At 29.7% G+C, this 22828-nt stretch overlaps 4 protein-coding genes across 6 annotated transcripts; 2 read left to right on the top strand and 2 right to left on the bottom strand.

The window, feature by feature from the left end:
- Positions 1-1331: 1331 nt before the first annotated feature.
- Positions 1332-19153, bottom strand: LOC130899007 (calcium-transporting ATPase type 2C member 1). Of its 3 annotated transcripts, none has more exons than XM_057808662.1 (13): positions 18844-19153; positions 11932-12074; positions 11130-11375; positions 10815-11076; positions 10515-10752; positions 7648-7943; positions 7321-7591; positions 5444-5695; positions 5071-5386; positions 3370-3511; positions 3126-3317; positions 2837-3074; positions 1332-2245 (listed from the first exon to the last, which is right to left on the bottom strand). In XM_057808662.1, exons 1-13 carry the CDS (start codon positions 18913-18915, stop codon positions 2124-2126), a joined length of 2790 nt encoding a protein of 929 aa, XP_057664645.1. In that variant the 5' UTR covers positions 18916-19153; the 3' UTR covers positions 1332-2123. The 3 variants fall into 3 exon arrangements, with proteins under 3 accessions (XP_057664645.1, XP_057664644.1, XP_057664643.1); XM_057808661.1 differs by having other exon boundaries at positions 15237-19126; XM_057808660.1 differs by having other exon boundaries at positions 2837-3317; positions 15237-19126.
- A 154-nt stretch (positions 19154-19307) lies between these two features.
- LOC130899015 (small integral membrane protein 4) lies at positions 19308-22694 on the top strand. Its single transcript, XM_057808679.1, has 2 exons — positions 19308-22319; positions 22379-22694. The coding sequence occupies exons 1-2, from the start codon at positions 22166-22168 to the stop codon at positions 22450-22452; spliced, it is 228 nt and encodes a 75-aa protein (XP_057664662.1). The 5' UTR covers positions 19308-22165; the 3' UTR covers positions 22453-22694.
- On the bottom strand, positions 20417-22065 carry LOC130899013 (uncharacterized). The gene has a single exon (XM_057808677.1). The coding sequence runs from the start codon at positions 21810-21812 to the stop codon at positions 20526-20528; it is 1287 nt and encodes a 428-aa protein (XP_057664660.1). The 5' UTR covers positions 21813-22065; the 3' UTR covers positions 20417-20525.
- Positions 22471-22694, top strand: LOC130899016 (ubiquinol-cytochrome-c reductase complex assembly factor 6). The gene has a single exon (XM_057808681.1). It carries the CDS (start codon positions 22471-22473, stop codon positions 22633-22635), a length of 165 nt encoding a protein of 54 aa, XP_057664664.1. The 3' UTR covers positions 22636-22694.
- Positions 22695-22828: the final 134 nt, after the last annotated feature.

Here is a 22828-nt window from a genome sequence, read left to right as displayed (position 1 = left end):
TTTCGAAACTAATCCTAATATCACCACAAATTTCAAGTTTGATCTTAGAATTGATGAAATTTTTAATAATAGATACCCAGAAACGGAGTATCTAATATACATTTTATATACTACGAATATGAACGTTTCGGCAATTCCCTCTTCAAGTCAATTGCCTTTTTTATTTATTAAAGTTGAAGGTAAAAAGTTTTAGATATGGTATATATGTCAAAATAAAATAGAACCTCCTGTATGTAGTAAATTCTTCAATAAAAACATGGAAATTACATAATCGGTTTTATGATTTATTTATTAATGTCTCATTGAAAATTTTTAAATTTGAATTCCTCTAAATATACAAAATTGACAATTAAATATCTAAATTTTGAAAAACTCTCTAGATTTATTTTTTTCAAAAATTGTCTTGTTTTCGCTCCTAGTTACATATAATTTGAGCTATAATCTGTACAACTGATCAAAATCTACAAAATGACTGTGAAATTAATTCGAGTATTGTTTCAAAAACTGTAAATTATTTATAAACACCCTGTAATACACGAATGACTCAAGTAAGTGAAATAAAATTATTTAGTTAACTTTAAGGGAAGTTTTCAGCAGCTAATTTTTAAAATAGCAAATTATTTTGATAGTAGTTCATTTGAACAGTAGGAATTTTTTTGATAAAATACAAATTTAATAACAAAAAACCTCAGGCAATCATATTTTTTTCTAAAAATATACTTGATGGTCCCAAAAATAAGTGACATTGATTTTAATTTATATCTGTCAAAAATTGTATTAGTTTTTGAAAAAAAGATCCTAGTTGACAGTGAAATTAAGTCGAGTAGTGTTTCAATAACTGTAAGTCAATTATAAACACCCTGTAATAAATGTATGTTCCAAGAAAGTGCAATTTTTAAAATATAGCAAATTAATTTAATAGTAGTTCATTTGTACGGAAGGAAAGATAAATGAAACATAATTTCAACTATAATATTTACAACTGATAAAAATCTACGAAATGTAGATGTAAATTATTTATTTTTAATTTAAACACCCTGTATTGAAAGTAATAGATGATGTTAAACAAATAAATTATGTATTTGACTTTAAGTCAGATTTTTACTGACAATTTTTAAATAAAAGCAAATTATTCTGACAGTAGTTTAATTATGCCGAAAGAATTTTCTGATAAAATACAAATTCAGTAACAAAATGGCGTTTTTAGCCCAATAAATAAATTGAACTTTAGAAGTAGTAGCGAAAAAAGTTGAGTAGTACTTAGAAAACCGGTGCTAACGCGCCTTGTATAGTTTTGTCTTTTATATCCAATATAATTATAGAAGATTCCATTTTATTTTGAGAATTATTTTGAAAAGGGATTTTTTTGACATCACAATCTGTGTTCTTGGCTGAAATGGTTGAGAATATTTTGGATTGATTCTCCAATAAGGATTCATCTGATCCTGTTTGGTATATTATTGATGGTACGTCTCATGAAAACCCAGTGGGTCCAAAATATGATGTTGTTGCCCCATTTTTGACAAAACCGTCCTCCCCGTTAACCGATATACTCCGGTAGTTGCATTGGCGTACCTAATCCAACTATTACTAATTGGGAGTTGATTATAGGGGTTGAAAAACCCCACAAAAGCTATTTAATAACTCAAGGAGGTCATATAGTCAATAATTCCATAACTTTTTTGGAAATTAATGTTTTTCAGCAATTGTGAAGTCAAAAAAATCCTGTTATTGCTAATTTTTGAAACACCCTAACTTTTAACACACCCTTATATTATTTTTCTTAATTATTTAAGCCTAAATAGATTGCAAGTGAATAAATTTGAATTACACGCAAAAGCACCATTTTAGAAACGTCTTAGATCCAAAAATTAAAAAAAGATATCGAGTAGAAACGTGATTTTTGGAAAGCGAAATAAAATTTGGGAATCTCTAGGTACAACTCCCAACGTTTACTTCCGATTCCAGTTGCGGATAGACGTGGAACCAACAAGAAGGACTACGTTAAGTGATATTTTATTCACATAGAGTAGTGATAGTTTGATAATTTGCACATTCTAATCAGACGGACCGAATAATTTGGGTTCGGGGGAGAGCATCGAGCAGCTAAACCCCCTTTTTTGTCATACGTATTCCAAAGGAGATCTCTTTCCCTTGCACCTCCTCTCCATATATCTTTCTATCAATTTTTTTAACTCAGAAAACACCCATACGGAAGACGTAAGGGCGGTCAACATGGCAATATCTAAAAACAAAACAAAAAATCAATATAAAATAAATAAAGTACTAAAGGATCGGATAAAGTGGAAAATTATTTAGTTTACTTGTAATTTTTAAAAAATGGTGAATTATTTTGATGGTAGTTGATTTGTACCCAAGCAAAGATAAACGATACACGGTTTTGAATATTCACTAACCCCAACCGGTTAGTGTTTTGAAAACTGTGAATTTATATTTTTAAACACCCTGTAACAAAATAATGACCCAAATAAGTGAAAAAAAAATGATTTAGTTGACTAGAAGGAAACTTTTCGCTTGGCAAATTTTCAAAAATAGTAAATTATTTTGATGGTAGTTGATTTGTACCCAAGCAAAGATAAACGATACACGGTTTTGAATATTCACTAACCCCAACCAGTTAGTGTTTTGAAAACTGTGAATTTATATTATTATAACGCCCTTTAACAAAATAATGATCCAAATAAGTGGAAAAAAATGATTCAGTTGGCTTAAAGGAAAGTTTTCGCTTGGCAAATTTTCAAAAATAGTAAATTATTTTGATAGTAGTTCATTTGTACCGAAGAAAAGATAACCTAAACACGGTTTTTAAACTCACCCCAACCGGTTAGTGCTTCCGTTTGAAAAACCGCTTGTAACGGTGGTAGGTATATAACCAACATCTGTCCCAACACGGAAAGCGTTACCGCTGCCAAAAACATCTTGTTCGAAAACAAACCTATTGTGAAGACGCTTTTAGTTTGCGATCTACACGAAAGTGCGTTCCACATGTCGAAAAAAACGAAACAAGTAAACGTCATCGTCGTGTCTCTAGCCGTGATTCCTTCTGAACTCAACTGAAAAACTAAATTGCATAAACTTTTTGAGGTTATGTAACGTTTACTTACTTCTTTTTGGAACACCCAAAGCGTACCGCCAATAATGAACAGCGCCGATAGTAGTACGTTCAATATTAGTTTCTTTGTTATCATCGGCTCTTTTGTATCTCTCGCTTTTTGTTTCACCACGTCTTCTTCTACGGGTTCTACCCCTAAACTTTGCGCTGGTGGTCCGTCCATTATTATATTTATCCACAATATCTGGAAGAAAATTAAAAATATATATTTGCAGGTTAGGGGTTGGAATATTTACCTGCATGGCGTTCAACGGATTGGGTATATCTAATATTGTCGATAGAGCTATCAAAGATAGAGCTGCTATCGAAGTTGACAGTTGAAAAGTAACGAAATTCCTAATGTTATAGAAAATACTTTTTCCTTCTTCTATCGCAGCTCTGAAAATAGGAGAATTTTAAAAAAATTATCTTCCTTTGACTATCACATATGATCGCTATATCTAATTCCAGTCAAAATTGAATTTTCCAATAAATAGAATTTTCTTATAAGACATTTTAACACTATATCAAATTAATTAACTGATTTTCGTCCTTTTACAGTAAAAAAGGAATATTGTGGTTCAAAATGGCCTATTAGATTGAAAAAATTGGTTAGGGCTGGTTAAGTTAAAGTGAGGTTAGATCAAGTTACGTTGATATATACAAATAAATATCGATTACGACCTAAAAAACCTCCGATTGTTGTCTTTATATAACAATTATGCTGAAAGCGTTAGATTTGATTGGTATAAATGAGGTAAGATTTCATTTTTTAAAGTTGAAGTAAGGTTAGATCAAGTTACGTCAATATATACCAATCAATATCGACAATTGCCTGAAACGTCTTCGATTGTGCTCTTTATATAACAATTATGCTGATTGAGTTGGTCTAAATGAGGTTACATTTCGTTTTTAAGGTTAAAGTGAGGTTAGATTAAGCTTAAGTTGGCAAAAAGGAATGTCATGATATAAAAGAGTCTATTAGATTGAAAAAAAATTGAGGTTAGGATAGGTTAAAGAGAGGTTAGATCAAATTAGGTCAAGTTATACCAATATACCAATAAATATCCCTGAATAATGTTCGATTGTGCTCTTTTTCTATAACAATTATGCTGATTGAGTTAGAATAGGTTGGTCTAAATGAGGTTAGATTTCGATTTTTAAGGTAAAAGTGGGGTTAGATTAAGTTGTCATGTTAGATTAGGAAAAAGGAATATTATAGGAGTTCTAGGAAAGGTATTTTTGCTACAAGGACCTTTCATTTTCTTGATTTTGTAATTCTCCCCCTCCTAAATTCACTTTTTGACTATCCTTATCACAGATCACAATTTTTTTTCTGCCAGGTGGTTCCTACATTGGTTTTTATTGATAAATCATATAGTGGGGGTTCGAGGAAGGTTATTTTTGTCACAAGGACCTTCCATTTTCTTGATTTTGTAATTCTTCCTCTCCTTAATCCACCTTTTGATTATCGTTATCACAGATCACAATTTTTTTTCTGCCAGGTGATTCCCACATAGGTTTTTATTGGTAAATCATCTAGTAGGAGTTCTAGGAAGGATATTTTTGTCACAAGGACCTTTCAGTCTCTTAAGTTTATCATTATTCTTCATTTTAATCCAGCTTTCGAACATCTTGATCACAGATAACAGACTTTTTCTACCAGGCGATTCCCCCATAGGTCATTATTGGTAAATCTTCTACCGGGAGTTCAAAAAGTTTATGATTTCAGTGCTGCCACTTTTGGATTAGTTTTTATAATCCTAGTAAAGTGAGTACAGTGTGTTTCCACACTAGCTTAGGTATTTATTACTAGAATTTCCTCTCCATAGGTTACTATCTACTATTTGTACACCATGGTGATGTTTTGAGGACTACTTTCGTAATGTACGGAAACCATTTTATTACAACATGTAGTACTTTAGGAACGGTAATGTATTTGTAAATAAAGTCCTTACATGATAGTATAAAAATCATCATCGACAAGAATCATATCGGCGGCTTCCTTACACACATCCGTCCCATTTTTACCCATAGCTATACCTATATCCGCTTTTTTCAGAGCTACACCATCGTTTACACCGTCTCCAGTCATACCCACTATATGTCCAGTTCTCTGTAAGGATTTCACTATCGATAATTTATTTTTCGGCGATACTCTATAGAATACTGTAGCTCCAGGAGTTGCTTCGTCCAATTCGTTCTCCGTAAATCTATCTAATTGTTCACCGGAAAGTACTTGAGACGGAAGCGTTTCCAAACCTATGGATTGAGCTGAAATAAAAATAAATATTAAGCCATAAACAAATTATTTTATAGATATATATTCACCGATGGCTATGGCTGTATCCATAGCGTCTCCGGTAACCATTTTAACTTGTACCCCGGATTCTTTTAAAATGGAAATGGCTTCTCTAACTCTCGGTCTCGGTGGATCACATATTCCTATTATTCCCATGTACATTAAATCTTGTAGGGTTTTACCTTTCGCTAATGTTATGACTCTTAAGCCTTTTTTACCGATTTCGTGGGCTTCTGCTAGAAATTCTTCTTTTTTATGATCGCTAATCGGTTGTTGATTACCTGGGTACCACAAAAAATTGATATGCAACAGTTGATTGTAGATATAGACAGTAAAACACTATATTAATAAAGATTTTTAATGGGAAAATAAATTAGTGAATGGTGCATTTGAAATATGAATTCAGTACTAGCAAGTTTAACTATAGGTACTTTCACAGTACATTTATTGTGTAACGTAGAAAAATGTTCCTAGAAGGGTTTAAGAAGAAAAATAGGGAAGAAAAGTAAAATTTTTTGGACTATATATCCTTATTAGCTTCCTTATAAGACAGTGTCTCTTCGGGAAGTAACTTCAACAGAATCCGATACACCAAAAAACTTCAAAATGTTATCAAGAAAACTAATGGGTGTCTTTAATTTCCATATTTTGAAATTATCTCGAACTATACAGAGTGATGCATAACTAACTTAATATTTTGCTCAATAAAAGACATAAGGAAGTGAAACAATACAATTATTGTTACAAATCCACCACCTTTTTATCTTTTGATAATTATGAATGAATAATGAATTACCCAAATAAGTAAATTTCACTAGCAATTTTTCAAATACAGCAAATTATTTTGATAGTAGTTCATTTGTACCAAAGGAATTTTTTTGATATAATATATATAATTAAGTCACAAGGATACAATAGTTATTTAAAGCAGACGAAACACGATCAAAAGTAACATACAGAAGTGAAACAAGGTGGAATAAAAACAAACGAAGGATTTTGGAGAAGAAGAACGAACCAAGAACTGAAGAAACTTTATAAATCCTATAAAAGCTCAAATAATGAGAAAATTGGGACATACTAAAAGGAAAATATACGAAAAAGGTCAAAAATGAAGAAAATGAAGGTAAAAGAGGAAGAAGGTGGGAAAAAATTATTAGAAGATTTTAGAGGCGTAGAACCGAATTGAAGTACAAAATGACAACCTGTGGAAATATATTGTAGAATTACCTTGAAATACTCCGAATAAATAAAAAAAGATGTACTTGACTTCGAGAACAGTGTTCACTGACAATTTTTCGATTATAGTAAATTATTTTGATAGTAGGTCATTTGTACCAAAGGAAATTTTTGATATAACACAAATAAGTTAAGCCGTGGGATGATTAAGGGCACAAGAGTTTTAAAAAGCAGACATACCACAACCAATAGTGACATGCGGAAGTGAAACATGGAAGATTAAAAACATATAAAACAATAAACGTTACAGGGTGGCCTCGAATTAGCCAAGTAAAAAAATGATTTAGTTCACTTTGAGAATAGGTTTCACTTGCAATTTTTCAAATCCAGCAAAATATTTTGATAGTAGTTCATTTGTACCGAAGGAGTTTTTTTATATAATACAAATAATTAAGATACAAGGGCACAAGAGTTCTTCAAAACAGACAAACCACGACCAAAAGTAACATATGGAAGTGAATCAAAGAGGAATAAAAATTAATGAAAGATTTTGGAGAAAAATGAGGTAAAAGAGGTAGACGGTGGCTGGGAAAAATTTATTAGAAGATTTTAGAAGCGTAGAACCGAATTGAAGTACAAAATGTCAACCTATGGGAAAGAATTGTAGAAATTGAGCCTTGAAAAGCCTCGGTACATGGTTAGATTATTAAAAAATTGATTAAACCATTACCATTCCAATTATACGTGGTGCATTTCGATAACAATTTCTCAATGGCCCCCTTAACGAAAAATATTTCTTCTTTATTATTGTCGTATTTGTTAATACACTGCACTGCCATCATTTTTTGTTCGGAACTGAAAGGGTATTCTTTGAGTCTGATGTAACGGTTGCCAATATTGTCCATACCGTGTTTCATGGCTGCGGCTAATAGAGCTCCCTCTGTAGGCGTACCCAATAACGTTTCGTCTTTTATAACGGCGTTATTACAAACAGCCCCCACCTAAAAAACAAAAATCGAAATAATACATATCGATATAGAAACGATTTCAATTTTACCTCTAATAACAACCTAATACTTTCTCGAGCTTTATCCGGGAAATCGTATTTGGTGTGTAACAAAATCTGACCGTGGTCGTTGTAACCTGCTCCTGTTATCTCGGCTATGTAACCGTCTGATGTCACTAATACAGTAGCTGTCATTTCGTTTTTGGTTATGGTACCGGTTTTGTCAGAGCAGATCACGTTTACGCACCCCAAAGTTTCGACTGTTGGTAGTTTTTTAACGATAGCTTTCCTTTTAGCCATTCTCATTACGCCCAAAGCCAAAGTTACCGTTACAACGATCGGTAAACCTACAAAAAATGGAATGAGGTTGGATGAAATTGCATTAAAACCATTTTTTGGTGGATTTAGGAAGTACGCGAAAGGGTTTTTATGCAATGAGACATTTAGATTCAATAAAAAATGATTAATCGCAATAGAAATGGATATGAGTCATGAAAATATTCAATTTTACTGTTAGAGAGTTAGGAAAACACCTAGAGATAGTTTTTACTGGATCCTCAGCTTTTTACTTTGGTATTGTGGCATAAGTTACTAGGATAACATCACACCGATAAATATATTTATCGATGACATACTGTATATATAAAAAAAGTAAATTTGACTTATTAAAATGAATAAAAAGGTGTGGAGAGAAACAGTAGCAGCAGAGATGGAACTACTAAAGAAAATAGTAAGGAAGCATGAAACATAAAATTTTTTTCTCTTAAAAAATACCATTTACTTAATATTTGGATTTGCAACAATAATCTATTGTTGCAAATCCACCACCATTTTGTTTTTGAGAATTATTTAAACACCCTGTAATAAAAGAATTACCCAAATAAATGAAAAAAATGATTTAATTGACTTTAAGAAAAATTTTCACTTGCAATTTTTCAAATATAGCCATTTATTTTGATAGTAGTTCATTTGTACCGGAGGAATTCTTGATAAAATACAATTTTATCATCCAAAAAACATTTTTTTTTTAAAATAACATTTATAGAATATTTTTGAGAAAACAATGAACTATTGTTGCAAATCCACCTCCATTTTGTTTTTGAAATTTATTTAAACACTCTAATAAATGAATTACCCAAATAAGTAAAAAAATTATGCATTTGACTTTAAGAAAAGTTTTCACTTGCAATTTTTCAAATATATCCATTTATTTTGATATTAGTTCATTTGTACCGGAGGAAGTTTTGATAAAATACAAATTCATTATCAAAAAAACAATTTTCTTCTCTGAAAAATATATAATCGTTTGAATATTTCAAATAAAACAATAAAAATATCAACAATATCACTATTATTGCAAATAAATCGCCATTTTGTTATTGAAAATTATTAAAACGCCCTGTAATTACTTAATAACACGAATAAGTAAACAAGTAAATGATATGGTTGACTTAAAGTCAAGTTTTAGCTCCTAATTTTTCAAAAATAGTAAATTATCTTCATAGTAGTTCATTTGTACAGTAACAATTTTGAATAAAATACTAATTTATGATCAAAAAACAGTTTTTTTCTCTGAAAAATATATCAACGCTCGATTATTTCCAAGAAAACAATGAATAAATAAGTAATAACACTATTATTGCAAATCCACTTCCATTTTGTTTTTGAAAATTATTTAAACACCCTGTAATAATACAATGACTTAAATATTTAAACAAGTAATTGAAGTAATTGACTTTAAGGAAAGTATTCCCTCGCAGTTTTTCAAAAATTATTATGATAGTAGTTCATTTGTACCGAAGGCATTTTCGATAAAATACAAATTTATGAACAAGAAACATTTTATTCAATTTTCAAATATTTAAAAAAGTCAAATTTATAGTTAACATTAAGTGAAGTTTTCCAACGCAGTTTTTCAAAAATAGTGAATTTTTTTTTCATAATAGTTCATTTGTACCGAAGGAATTTTTGATAAATCAAAAATTTATGAACAAAAAAACGCAGTCAATCAACTAAAAAGTAAGCCCCGAAGCCTTTCTGTTCTGTAGGAAAATTAGAAGAACGAATAAAATGAAGAGGAACACTCTGGTAGTACCTTCCCTTAGCTAAATCAATCTAAAAAGATCCTTTATATCTCCTTTACCGAAAAAATAATTACTAAAACTCCTCATCAACTGTCTTATTGGGATCCACACCACCTGAAGTAGCACTAAATGAGGTCTCAAAAAGAAATTTCAAGAATCATACCGAATAACAAAAAAAATGATCATTCAATCAAAAAACAGACCATACTGATATTTCCAAAACCTTAAAAGGGATGGTAGTTGGAATATATCAATGGAAATCCGCCCCAATAACTTCCAAACAGAAGTTATAACCATTAGAAGGTCTACACAAGAAGTTATATCCAAAATTGAAGAAGTGATGAGTTATCAAGCAGAAGTTAGCAACAGAGTATTAAAAAATACCAAATTAATTAAAAACAGACCATATTGATGTTTCTAAAAACTTAAAAGGGATGGTAATTGGAATATATCAATGGAAACCCAATCTAGTACCTTCCAAACGGAAGTTATAACCATTAGAGGGTGTACACAAGAAGTTATATTCGAAATTCAAGAAGTGATGAGTTATCAAGCAGAACTTTGCAAGAAAATAACTAAAAATACTGAATTAACTAAAAACATACAATAAAGTTGTTGTGAAATAGACCCTAGCACCTAGAGGTTAAAAGGATGTCGATTAAAATTATCCTAAAACAGGTATTATCACTAAAAAAGACTATATAAACATACGATAGATTTAAAAGAAGAAATACACGATATGATTCTATAAAAGAGCCTATGAAAGATTAATTCAATTAAATATTGAAGCTAATAGAAATGGAATTAGATTTTATGGTATAAAGTGTATGATACCTTCCGGGATAGCAGCTACAGCTAAACTAACACCAATCTGGAACATTTCCATAATAAGTTTACCCTGGATCCATCCTACCAACATGATGAAACCAATTATAGCAAACGAATATATTGATAACTGAGCTCCGAGTTTGTCCATTGATTTTTGTAAAGGAGTTTTTGGGGCTTCCTCTTCTAACATCATCTTGAACACCGAGCCAAATTCGCTATTCGTTCCTGTACATACTACGATACCCTACAAAATAATAAACATGTTTAATTACATACATTATAAATTTTATTTAATGAAAAAACTACCTTTCCGATACCGTTTCGTACCAAGGTTCCCATAAAAGCGATATTTGTGTTAGACGAATGAGCCCCATTGGGTCTGATAACAGGATCCGTGTTTTTTTTAGCTGGTTCGGTTTCACCTGTGAAGGAGCTTTCGTCTAATGTTAAATCGTGCGCTTCGAATAGTCGCACGTCTGCTGGTACCCGATCTCCCACATTCAACAACACTATATCTCCAGGTACCAATTCCCTTGCCAAGAACGTATCTGGAGTACCTTCTCTCAAACTAAAACATAACTGGTTAAATATATATATGGGGGAACCTTAAAATTAACTAACCAATGACATGATGGTGGTACTAATTTCGTCAATTCCTGTAAGGATTTTTCAGATCGAAATTCTTGTACGAAAGCAACTGTTACAACTATAACTATGGCTACTGTAATACTGATGGCGTCGTCGAATTGACTCATGCCCGCAGATACTACCGCCGATGCCAGCAGTAATAAAATTAATGGATTTTTGAATTGTTCTAAGTACTTTTTCCATGGTGGATCGCCGTTCTTTACAGAAAATTCATTATACCTAAAAATAATCTTTATCTTGTCGATTCACAATAATTTTTCAATGAATCACGTCGATAATTATCTTTCGAAAGCACGTATAAATAAATGCAATACAATTTATGTTATTTATAAATATTTTCGATATCAAAATTGGTAAATATATTATGTAATTATGTTTTTACTCAAACAACGATGTATTATTTCTCATATGTATAGTGTGATTACGAATTAATTACATGTTAGATTGTTTTAACATAAGACAAAACAGTGATTTAGATATGTGTACATTGTAGATTTACACGTCTTTAAATCGTCACGGATAATTAAAATAGTTAACTTCACATAAAATATGTTAAGTAAGAATAAAACTTGAATGAAAAGATTAAAACAATGTTTGTTGAAACAGGAGGATGTTTTACAATAAATAAAGTCACTTTTAAACGTCTGTTAAAACACAAACAAAAGTTTACACAGTTTCAAAATAAATATTCAAATGATGCGTATGCCAATCAGGAAACGTCACTTGTCATAATAAATTTTTCGCTATTGTTTGGGGTTATATAATAAATACTCACCCAGCTACCTTCCTTCTGTCACTCGTTTCTTGCCAATTTAGACCTTTCCTAATATCTACACGTAACCTTTCCGCTACTTCTTCATAACTTAAACTACTTGCTTCGCTAGCTGTCAACCATATTCCTGTATTATCTTTGTCGGTCTAAAATAAACGTTTGAATTCGATTTTTTTACTCTATTGAATGTTGTAATCGATCTATAAATATGAGTTTTCACTTTATTTAATCGATATTGATCTATAAATGATTGCAATTAAACCATTACTTTGTCAACTTGTTACGTCATACACAAGATAGAATAGCTCTGTTCATGTAATTGACCATAGATAATTAAAAAGCATAGGGATTAACAAAATCCAATTTTGTGATATCACAAATTACTGCAAACCTGTGATCATTCTATAAAAGCCCCCATATTTCACAAAAGAAATCACATTATTTATTAGTTTAGTATTTGTTTATATTTTGTAATTTGTGACATCAGAAGACAGTTGACAGATATGGTTACGTAGACCGTCCTATTCTTTCTATCCTTGGACTAAAGGAGCGTTATATCCAATATAACGTCCTGTAATTTGTGACGTCAGAAGACAGTTGACAGATTTGGTTACGTAGACCGTCCTATTCTTTCTGTCCTTGAACTAAAGGGGTGTTATTTCCAATATTCATGAAAATTGAGTTTATTTGATTTTTTTTATATTTAGAACATGAACTAAAATATGGTTATTTACTATTTACAATGATGAATCGATTGAAATGTTTCACGTAATATATAAATTCTTGTAAACAGGATGTGTTATTTCACGGTACGTTATTTCTATATTTTGAATATAAATTCTACAACTAGCGGCAGACAGATAAATACATATCATATGCAACTGCAACTCATTGCGATTATATTTAAATATTTAACTGTAATTATCGTTGTCTATTATTATCTTTAAGAATGATGAATGAAAATAATGCAAATATTTCAAAAAAAAAGTTATTAGTAAGTAGGTTATTCAAAGGAAGGTTATTATTCACTGACAATATATCGAGTCATAACACATATAATACAACTTTTAGAAGTCTCCTCGTATTATAGAAATTAATAGTGGCAATTTTTAAATGTTTTTCTGGCTTGGATTTGGAAAAAAATCGTAAATGACACCATTCAGTGTCTTCTATATTTCTAGTCCGAACCTGGACTGTCATTAAAGAATGTGTAAAGTTCAATGGCATGGAAAATTACTATAAATGTAAAAAAAACATAATCTTTAAAAAAATGGGGATGTTATATCAAAAAGTCATTTCATTTTGATACAAAATTTGACTCATCTAAACGATTCTGATGATAAGATGTTGCTAAATAGTCAATCTGCATAATCTACGATCTTACAGTGTTGCCAAAATACACGTAATTATCAAATTTTAATATTATAATAGAATATTAACGTAACCTGATAATTTTAACATAGTTCTGTAATTATTAAGCAATTTAGACAAATGAGTTCACAAATTTTATGAGTATATGTAAGGAGAAGTCTCGCAGTAGTGCCCAAAATTTCGAAAAAAAAAAATTAATTTCTTTGCAACCCTGGTATTAATCGAGAACGTTCTATTCGAGTATACGAGATGGAGAACTTATTTTGGTTAGGTCACCCCTAATTAACTCTTCCAGAACGATTCGATCGCCTTCAACTTAATTAATGCCCTTAATAATCCCATGGGTTACAAAGAAATAGTTTTTTTTTGGAATTTTTGTCCCTAATTTAAGACTCTCAACTCCTCAGAAATGGAACTTTGTATCGAGGTAAATTGCACCCATATTTTGGGCTCCCCTATACGCCTCTGCTTAGTATCGGTTCTTTTACAGGACACCCTGTATATAGATAGGTATATTATATAAATTACGCATGTATCTAGTTCGCTGAATATCTTTTTACAGTTATTAAGATCATGTTTGTGTTATAAAAAATATTATTAACATTTTGATAATCATAATTTCATGAAATGCATCTGACAACCCTGCATTTTTGTAACAAGTACAATATGACGTCAGTTCATGACATCACTACCGCTGGAAAGGATACTGTAATACATATATACAAGCGGGAAGAAATTAAACATTCGGTTTTTGATAAAAATGGGATATAAACAGTGATATAAGAGTGGTGAAATGTTAAAAAAAAAGAATGTAATAGTGTTTAGACGTCAATTATTTGTATATTTGTTGTGGTTATAACATTACGAAAGTTGATTTTGTTTCAACTGACTTTCTAACCTATAAATTGTTTCGTTTGTGTCGTTAGGGCAGCATTTGTGTACTTATTTAATAAAATTATAACAAACTCTAGGAAGAATAGAATATGTATATATACAGGGTGCCAGCAAAGCTAGGATTTTAATAAAGATATAGTTTTTTTTAAAAAATCGATATAAAAAATATTGATTAATCAAAAAACTTACTTCTTCTTTACTAAGACACCATTTTCCAACAAAATTCATTTTTTTATTTGTGAAATTAAATACTTATTGAAATATACTTGTTAAAATTTAAAATGTTGATAGTTTGCCGGTAAGTTATCAACTGAAAATGCATTTATAATGAACATATTAAAAAGAATTCGTTATAAACATTAAAAACACATTTTCTGCCACAGGTTCGCTGCATGGAAACCCAATTCTCAAAATAATTATCTCAAAATTTTCTATCTATTCAAAAAAATATATAACACATACATTTTACAATTTCGGGAAAAGTTAATTTCTTTGCCATCTTTCAACTTGAAAATACCAAATTCAATACAATCAATTGAGTAAAGGTAAATAGAAGGTGATCGTGCCATTCTGGGTGTTATATAGGCTTGACTTAACCTTAAAATTTCACAAAAGTTTTTGATCCGTCAGTTGATTAGAAAAATATTTTTATAACATGGATAATTTGATTCTAAAACTTTCTCATTTTCATTCAATTCGAATAACCAAAAACCTGTTTTCAAAAATGTTATTTAAAAAGTTAAAAAGAAATCAGGACTCTTAGTTTAGAACTAAATTGCCCCCAATCGTCATATTTTGGACTCCCCTATACGGTTCTGTAGGACACCCTGTATATTTATACCCTGAAAATATCGTTTCAATTACTTATAAAAATTTAAATTACCTGTATTACTTATAGGTATTTTAAAATAATTTCTTTTAGAAAGTCCCAGCATGATTCGACGTGAGTCCGATTCTGTTCAATTCATTAAGAAAACAAAACAAATTAAATTGTTGGATGACATAATAATTCGGTGCCAAGTAGAGACAATACGACATCTTACCTTTTCGTCTTCCACTTCCGGCCGTTCATTATCAACGGCATTTTCTTCTACTTTACCGGAATCATGTAAAAACTTTTTAAAAATACTCATCGTTACATTATAATCACTCTATTTAACGAAGAACTATTTTCGCATATAACCATCATGCAAAACTGAATTCATTCTACCTATTGATGATAATCTGTAGAGGGGAAACTGAACATTTAAGGTTGGCTGATTCCTATTATATTATATAAAATTAGTCAATGAGGTCGAATGGCAATTAATTATCGATCAGTTTTTTTTTTCTAATCGATTTTTTTTGTTTTAATAATAATGATCTGGGTCGATTGAATCGTCTGAATTAATTAAGTAGCAATGTCTGCATAAGATAATTACACAATGTTAGGTTAGAAAAATATTGAAGATCCATCTCGTTTCTAATAAAAGAAATTGAAATATCAGGAATAAAATAAGTAAATAATAAAGTTTTTCAAACATAAAATATTAGCTTTGTTCGTTTGATCCGAACCAGTCGTATTCGGTTCGATCGTTAGGGAATTTTAACAGTGTTGCCAATGACAGATAATTATCAGATTTAAAATCAAAATATTACAAGGGATAAAAATTGAATTTGGTTAAAAAAATATTAAAAGAAACTTTAAAAGCGTTTAACTGAAGTTGAGAAAACAAACGAAATAACTCGTCAGGTGATCAATTTTATCGGTCGGTTTCTAACGACAATACACGAGATCAGGATTACTTTCCGAACATTCATATCATGATCGTGTTAAGGAGGTTCCCGCGTCTACCAAACTAGTCAAATAAAATCCTAAATTAATTATGAACTAAAATAATGCATAAAAGTTGCTTAATTAAAAGTTGACATTTCATTAAAAATAAATAGTCGCTCAATTGATTTTTACAAAACAGCCAAAAAGCGTCGAGTATTGCTACACATATACTTATATAGTATAAGCAGAGATCTCCTGTATGTATATGTGGTTAAATTTCGCGCGCTTTCCTTGAGTGACAGAAACAATATGGCCGTTTCCCTAATTTCTGCTCAGTTACTGGATATGCATTGAATTATAACAATTTTTAGTTAATAACCGCTATAACAACTAACACCATTAGAAAGATTAATTGCTTACCAATCAAATCTATATATAGTCATATATCTAATTTAATTTGTAATCAAATTATTTAACTACGGTTCCCATAAGATCTCAGGTCAAAGAAGCGAACTTTGAATGAAATTTATTTAGATTTTGATCGATAACTTATATAAAGAAAGGTGTCGTTGGATTTGTCATACTCTACGCTATCAAAAAATATATGGTTTTTCGACATTTCGCGCGGGAGCCTACTTAAACTATTCATAATTTTCAAAATGCTTTTTTAGCTTTGATTTTTCGTAAAAAAATGAGTCGTTCAAATGAGGCGGACGGAATACTGAACGCACAAATAGAAGTACGTTAAATAGATTAATTAGTAAATTTTTTTAATTAATTCTTGTATTGTCAACTTAGCAGTATCTTCCTATCTTAAAAATGTATGCTTAATATTTTATTAAAAAATACGTGTTTTTATAAACTCTAGACAACCCAAACCTTGAAGACTTGACCTTTTAAAAACGATTCACGTCTTGTATTATTTGTTTTTACTTTGTATTTGAATAACGGTTTTTTGGAATTCATAAAATATTGGTGTAATTACGAAAACCGGCTTCACTATTCTATTAACAACTTTCGTGTAATTTTTACTTATCTAAGCTGGCTGAATATTGAAGATTCAATATTAAAATGACCTTGAATCATCTGCGCAAACGGCTATAAAATAGTTTGTGAATTTAGTGGAAGGAAAGATTTTCGTAAAATGACATGGTATTATAATACGTGTCATGTGACAGTTAAAACTTTTATAACGAAATATCTTCAATGGCGGTTGACGTTTTAAAATTAAAGAGAGTCCTGTGGGACATGGTTTATCATAGAATTAAACTTAATGTACGAGAATATTTTTCTAATTTTAAAATATTTGGAGCAGTTAATTATGGTCTTATTCAAAATCGTGTTGAACATTTCCCGGTGAGGGTATTATTTACGACGTACGTGATTAGATATCAATCACTACAGCGGTAATACCAACCTTTTAGTCATTTTTTTTTGCGAATCACATAAATTACAGATACTTTATTTAATATCTTATCTTTAGAAAAAATGTCAAGTGTATGATAAGCAAAAAAAAAAGAATCTATTTATAGTAATAGAAGAGTACCTCTTTTTCGAGATTTGCTCAGCAATAATAGAAATATTTATTATAATTTATGTTTATTATTTTTTTAATATGAATTTATATTAATTTCAATAACATTTTAATAATCACGTCCTATATATTAATAATAAATTCCTCAAGGTCGCAATAGCCTCGTGATTTAAATATCTACGAGGATGGTTCCAGAAGTACTAGAGTGAAAGTTACCATCGAGGGGTAGACGTTTGAGCCCCTTTTTCGATCAGGTAAAAATGAGGGAATGTCACATAAAAAAAAGCACTAAATATATATGCACAAATTTGATGTAGAGAAGACAAATACGTCTCAATTTCAACTTTATTTCTAGAAAAAAACTTGACTAACAATCTATACCTTGATATTGTCAAAAATATATTATAACCCAGGAGCGATTCGCTCAAATTGTAATTATAAATCGCGTTATTTTCCAGTTCAAATATTCTCGAATAAATAGAAGAAAAAGAAGAATTTCAAATCGCCATAAATAATTTAATACAAATGCAAAATGATGACTTAACCCCTTTCCAATCAAGTTTATAATTATTAAACCATGAAGGTTACAAATTTTCAATTAAAGTGTTCCCTTGACAATAGAACTGACCTATTTTCATCTATTCCTCGTATCAATTACACTAAACAAGATTTTTTGTTATTAATGTCACAATATCTAAATAAAAAATGTCTGAAAAGTATTTGTCGACTTTAATATTAGAAAACCCTATTGATCAAATGTATTTTTTAAATAATTAAAACATCTATCAAGTGGAAACTCATACAATATTTCAAGCAATTATATTGAAGAAGCTTTCTAATAGAAATTACGATCCTCTTAAAACCGTATAAATTAGGTTATAAAATTTGAAATAATTAACTAAAAGTACCATAAATACGCACGCTCATTTATTTTAATATATTTAGGTAAAAATAAAATGATCTAATAAACCATTCACAAATAATATTATCAAGAAATTATTAACATATTTAAGATAAAACAATTTCATTTAATACCTTCAAGGAGAGATTTATAAGAAACACGTAATCTTTAAGAATAAAAAATATTGCCAACAAAAAAGAAAATTATGAAACAAAAGCGACTCGAGCAGTATTTTTAATGTTTATACAAATTTTTAACAAATACACTGTATTTAACAAAGGATAATATGATTAATAATCAAAATATAGGGGTTATAACATATGCTTTTTCCATGTCAATAAATATTATATTTTAGCAACTTTCTCATAAATTTGAGACAGTTATATAAAATTGAATCAATATGAAAACAAAGATCGGACATTAGTTATTTATATACCTGAATGATTAATAAAAACTTACCCTGCATGTAAAAATATCTTCATCGTATGGTACTTTCTCGTATTTCGCATTGGAAATTAATGATTTTTTCATTTCTATTTCCACCGGTTAATTTAAGAAAAAAGATCAATAATCACATCGTTACACGAAAACAACACACACACGATCTCACGTCTTTGACAGTGGCATTTCGATTAATAAATTTGACAATTAAATTGACAACACGACACCATACTGGATATGTTCCATATAGAAAATAATATACCTAACCTTATATCGGTATACATTACATTTATTTCAATATTATCTATTTAACTTTACTCCTTTAAACGATTAATATTATTTTATTATACTTTATAACTTTTTTTAGAATAATTATGAGCACAGTGGTGACATCTGTATGTAATATTTTGATGTGAATAGCACAGGTGCGGCCTTGGGCAATATGTGACTGACTTTGAAACTTGAACAGCTGATAATCATTTGTTCTATAAATTTCGTAGTAATTATAAATGTATAAAATAGATGCATATGAACAATTATATTCACAAGTTAAGTATTGATTATTATAATTAAAATGATGTTGATAATCGTCATTGTGTTGTTAGAAGTTTTGTTATGATTATCAGTGGGTTATATAAATTTAAATATATTACTCACTTTAAAAATATGTTGTACACAATTACCGCCATCTTTTAAAATAAGCTTGAGGGTTCTAACTAATTTTTCCATGCATTCGTATGCGCATATATGTTTGAAATGATGTAAACCGAATGAAATGGATGTAAATCACTAAAAATTTTGGTCACATTTGACGTATCGTCATTAATGACATCTAGTACTACAAAAGGTATTAGTGGTATGATTACTTTTATAGAAGTTAAATCTCTAGATTATAGTTTAATGGAAGATCCACATTAATATTAAAGGCACTTATTTTTTTATACGATTGACTTAAAAATTCATTTGGAAGATCTAGGATAGAAACAAAATGGCTGAACATGTTTGTACAGTGAATGTTCCATTGAATTAAGAGTAATGGAAGAATAGCTTTATTATTTTTACACCTGTTACAAATTAATTGCAATATTAATATCTAATTGCTCATTTTTATCACGATGCTCAATTTTTAGGAATTAAATAAGATTACATCTGTATTTAAAGAAAATATTATGAATATTTTTCCAATATTTTGTACCAAAAATTGTGATTAATTTACAACCCCAAAGCTAAAAGTTGTAGTCACATGCTCTTCCTACAATAAAAGTTTATTATAAGTTCTTATATTATTATTTCTGTTTTAGGTAAACGTTAATTCTATTATATTTGATAAAATTTTTCCTCATTTCTGTTCATTTTTTGTATACTTCGCTACAAAATAATTTTTATATAGTACGCCAATGGTAAAGCGGATATTGCGGTCTGCCATTTGCAAAAATCATACTTTTATTTATTGCTCTTTTCTTTATTTTTAATTCAATGGTTTTACGACTTAAATTTGAAGTTAGTTTTAACGTAATATATTGTTAGATATCGAATAATATAACCATTTTCTGGCATACATTGTTTAAATTTAGGATAAAAATGTATAAAATCAACTTCATAAAACATTTATTATTGGTAATCTACATCAACTACTAAATTTAACAGACACATAAAGATTCCACAATGAAACATTTAAAAACAATAAAATTAAGTTATAGTCATGAATTGATAACTTCCAACATTTCCCTAAATTCCATATCGGTTTGTGTTTCCATGTGCGTCATATCTCTATCTCCGACGTCTTGTTTTCTCCTGGACATAACAGTTTGGCTTTCGACAGATTTCAGAACGTCATCTATCAAAGTTTGTGTCTGAATATTACTGAAACCTAGATCACTCAAAATTTGATCGGAGGTCTGCGTGTACATGTTACTCATATAATCACAACCGAACATAACGTCGTCAAATATGAAGTCAGTTTGTGTCTCCATGTTGCAGTTATCGAACTCGAAGCTACCAACATTTACGTCTTGAAGTAAATCAGAGGTGTCTGTGTATATCGTATCGTGGGTATGTGTAGAATTATTATTATTGGAAGTGTTGTTTTCTCCAGTTTGTGTACTAGAACTATTAGTTTCAATAGGAAAATCGTCTTTAAACGACGTATTGCAAGAAAAGTTTTTCGATTCTATAACATCAGTTTGAGTCTTCAAACTTCTTTGCGTTGACGAATTATCCATTGATCCACTATTTTTTCTTGATAAATTACGATAGTTTCCTATAGTTTGTGTCTCTACTGTGAAATATTCACTTTTATTACCAGTTTGTGTTTGTTGATTATTTCTACTATCAAATTCTCTACAAACTTGAGTCATTTTGCTTTTATAAATCGATGGTATGTTGTACGTTTGACTTTCTTGGTTAAATTTCTTAGTATCGTTTGGTACAATTATTAAATTGAAAGAACTTTTAGGTAAAATAGGCCTATCTGTAGCTTGTAGTAGAGTATCACTTTTCGAACAAGTGTTAATAACTTTATAATGAGTCTTTAAAGGTATGCAATGTTTTTTTCTTCTACTGTGAGTTTGTAGAGATTCGTATGTGGCATAATAAGCGGGGCACTGGGGACAAGTAAAATTCACGCCACAATAATCGGAGTGTTGTTGAAGATTTTTCTGTTGTGGAAATATCTTATTACAATTTAAACAAATATATTGTTCTGAAGAATGTTTCGTCATATAATGTGTACGAAGTTTTTTTAATTCTTTGAAGTATTTGTCTGCGTTGTATAAACATCCAAGTTCTGGACAGAAATAATGCTTCGTGATAGATTCTTCTAATAAATGAGGTTTTCGGTGAGTTTTGGTTAAATGTAAATTAAGGTTAGATTCCGATATAAAAATACTGGTACAACCTTCTTCCGTGCAATGTACTTTATTATTTACCTTACATTCCTCGGCTGTAGGATAAAACATTTTTACATTGTCTTGAATTATGAACTTCATTTTATTTTTCCAAACACAAACTTGGAAATCGATTTATGACAGATCTACAAATAAACTCTATGAACCGCGATCTTATAATTATTCACGGATTTATATAATTTTAACAAAAATACTTGACTGTTTAATGACAATTATTATTTTTTGATCAAGAAATTGATTATTTACAAAATTTGCTTGGTGATTAATTAATAATTTCAAATTTAAAAAAATATACGCTAAAAACTGACTATTTTTACGTAAAAAAATCACTAGATTTTATAAGTCAATTGCTGTCAAAAGAATTAAGGTTATATCACAACTTCCAGTAGTTCAAATCATTAAAAAAAATTGTTATGTAAATAAGATAAATTTAAATGAAGTTGTATTCTCCTAGTTTTCGAAATTTTCTAAATAAATGGCCGGGTAAAAAGTATTTTGGTATGTATAGATTCCTTCCGATATTTTTCGTACTAGGTGCAGCTCTGGAATTTTCAATGATTAATTGGCATGTTGGCGAAATAAATTTTTGTAAGTATATCTCAAAATATTTAAATAAATCTCATTCGATTTCGTTTACGTGATTTCAGATAGAACATTCAAGAAGAGACAAGCTAAAAATTTAGCAGAACAAGAAATTGAAAAAGATAATCAAACAATCTAAATAAAGACTAACGTAAAGATGCCCGCAGGTGTTAGTTGGGGAAGGTATTCACTATTTTCAATAGCAGCGCTTTTAGCGATGTTATCAGGTTCTCAAGTAGTTCATTTGTACTATAAACCTTTATCTGATATAGATAAATATATTGAAGAGGAAAAAAGGAAATTAAAAGGATCAAAAATTTGATTATCTTCATTTTATATGTAAATATTGTTAAATAAAAAGTTATTAGATTTGTTTAATTACTTTTTTGTATTTAATAAATGATTCAATTTCCCAAAATAAAAGTTTTAATAGCAGTACTTCAACAAATATTATCAGATTCTGGATTAGTTCATTTGTACCATAAATATTTTCTCTTATAAATAAATAAATTGGA

This window comes from Diorhabda carinulata, chromosome 10, assembly GCF_026250575.1.
Source record: "Diorhabda carinulata isolate Delta chromosome 10, icDioCari1.1, whole genome shotgun sequence".
Classification (NCBI taxonomy): domain Eukaryota; kingdom Metazoa; phylum Arthropoda; class Insecta; order Coleoptera; family Chrysomelidae; genus Diorhabda; species Diorhabda carinulata.
Note: the sequence above shows the minus strand (reverse complement) of the source record. Positions and strands in the feature narration are given on the sequence as shown.

What these genes read in the sequence shown, in the direction of transcription:
- LOC130899013 (XM_057808677.1), bottom strand. Translation starts at nt 21,812, where the DNA reads ATGAAGTTCATAATTCAAGACAATGTAAAAATGTTTTATCCTACAGCC.
- LOC130899007 (XM_057808660.1), bottom strand. Translation starts at nt 15,326, where the DNA reads ATGAGTATTTTTAAAAAGTTTTTACATGATTCCGGTAAAGTAGAAGAA. An exon ending in CGGAAGTGGAAGACGAAAAG is followed by an intron (nt 12,075 to 15,236) that starts GTAAGATGTCGT and finishes CGTTTATTTTAG; the next exon opens with ACCGACAAAGATAATACAGG. An exon ending in GGATACAGCCATAGCCATCG is followed by an intron (nt 5,387 to 5,443) that starts GTGAATATATAT and finishes TTTTTATTTCAG; the next exon opens with CTCAATCCATAGGTTTGGAA.
- LOC130899015 (XM_057808679.1), top strand. Translation starts at nt 22,166, where the DNA reads ATGAAGTTGTATTCTCCTAGTTTTCGAAATTTTCTAAATAAATGGCCG. An exon ending in TGTTGGCGAAATAAATTTTT is followed by an intron (nt 22,320 to 22,378) that starts GTAAGTATATCT and finishes ACGTGATTTCAG; the next exon opens with ATAGAACATTCAAGAAGAGA.
- LOC130899016 (XM_057808681.1), top strand. Translation starts at nt 22,471, where the DNA reads ATGCCCGCAGGTGTTAGTTGGGGAAGGTATTCACTATTTTCAATAGCA.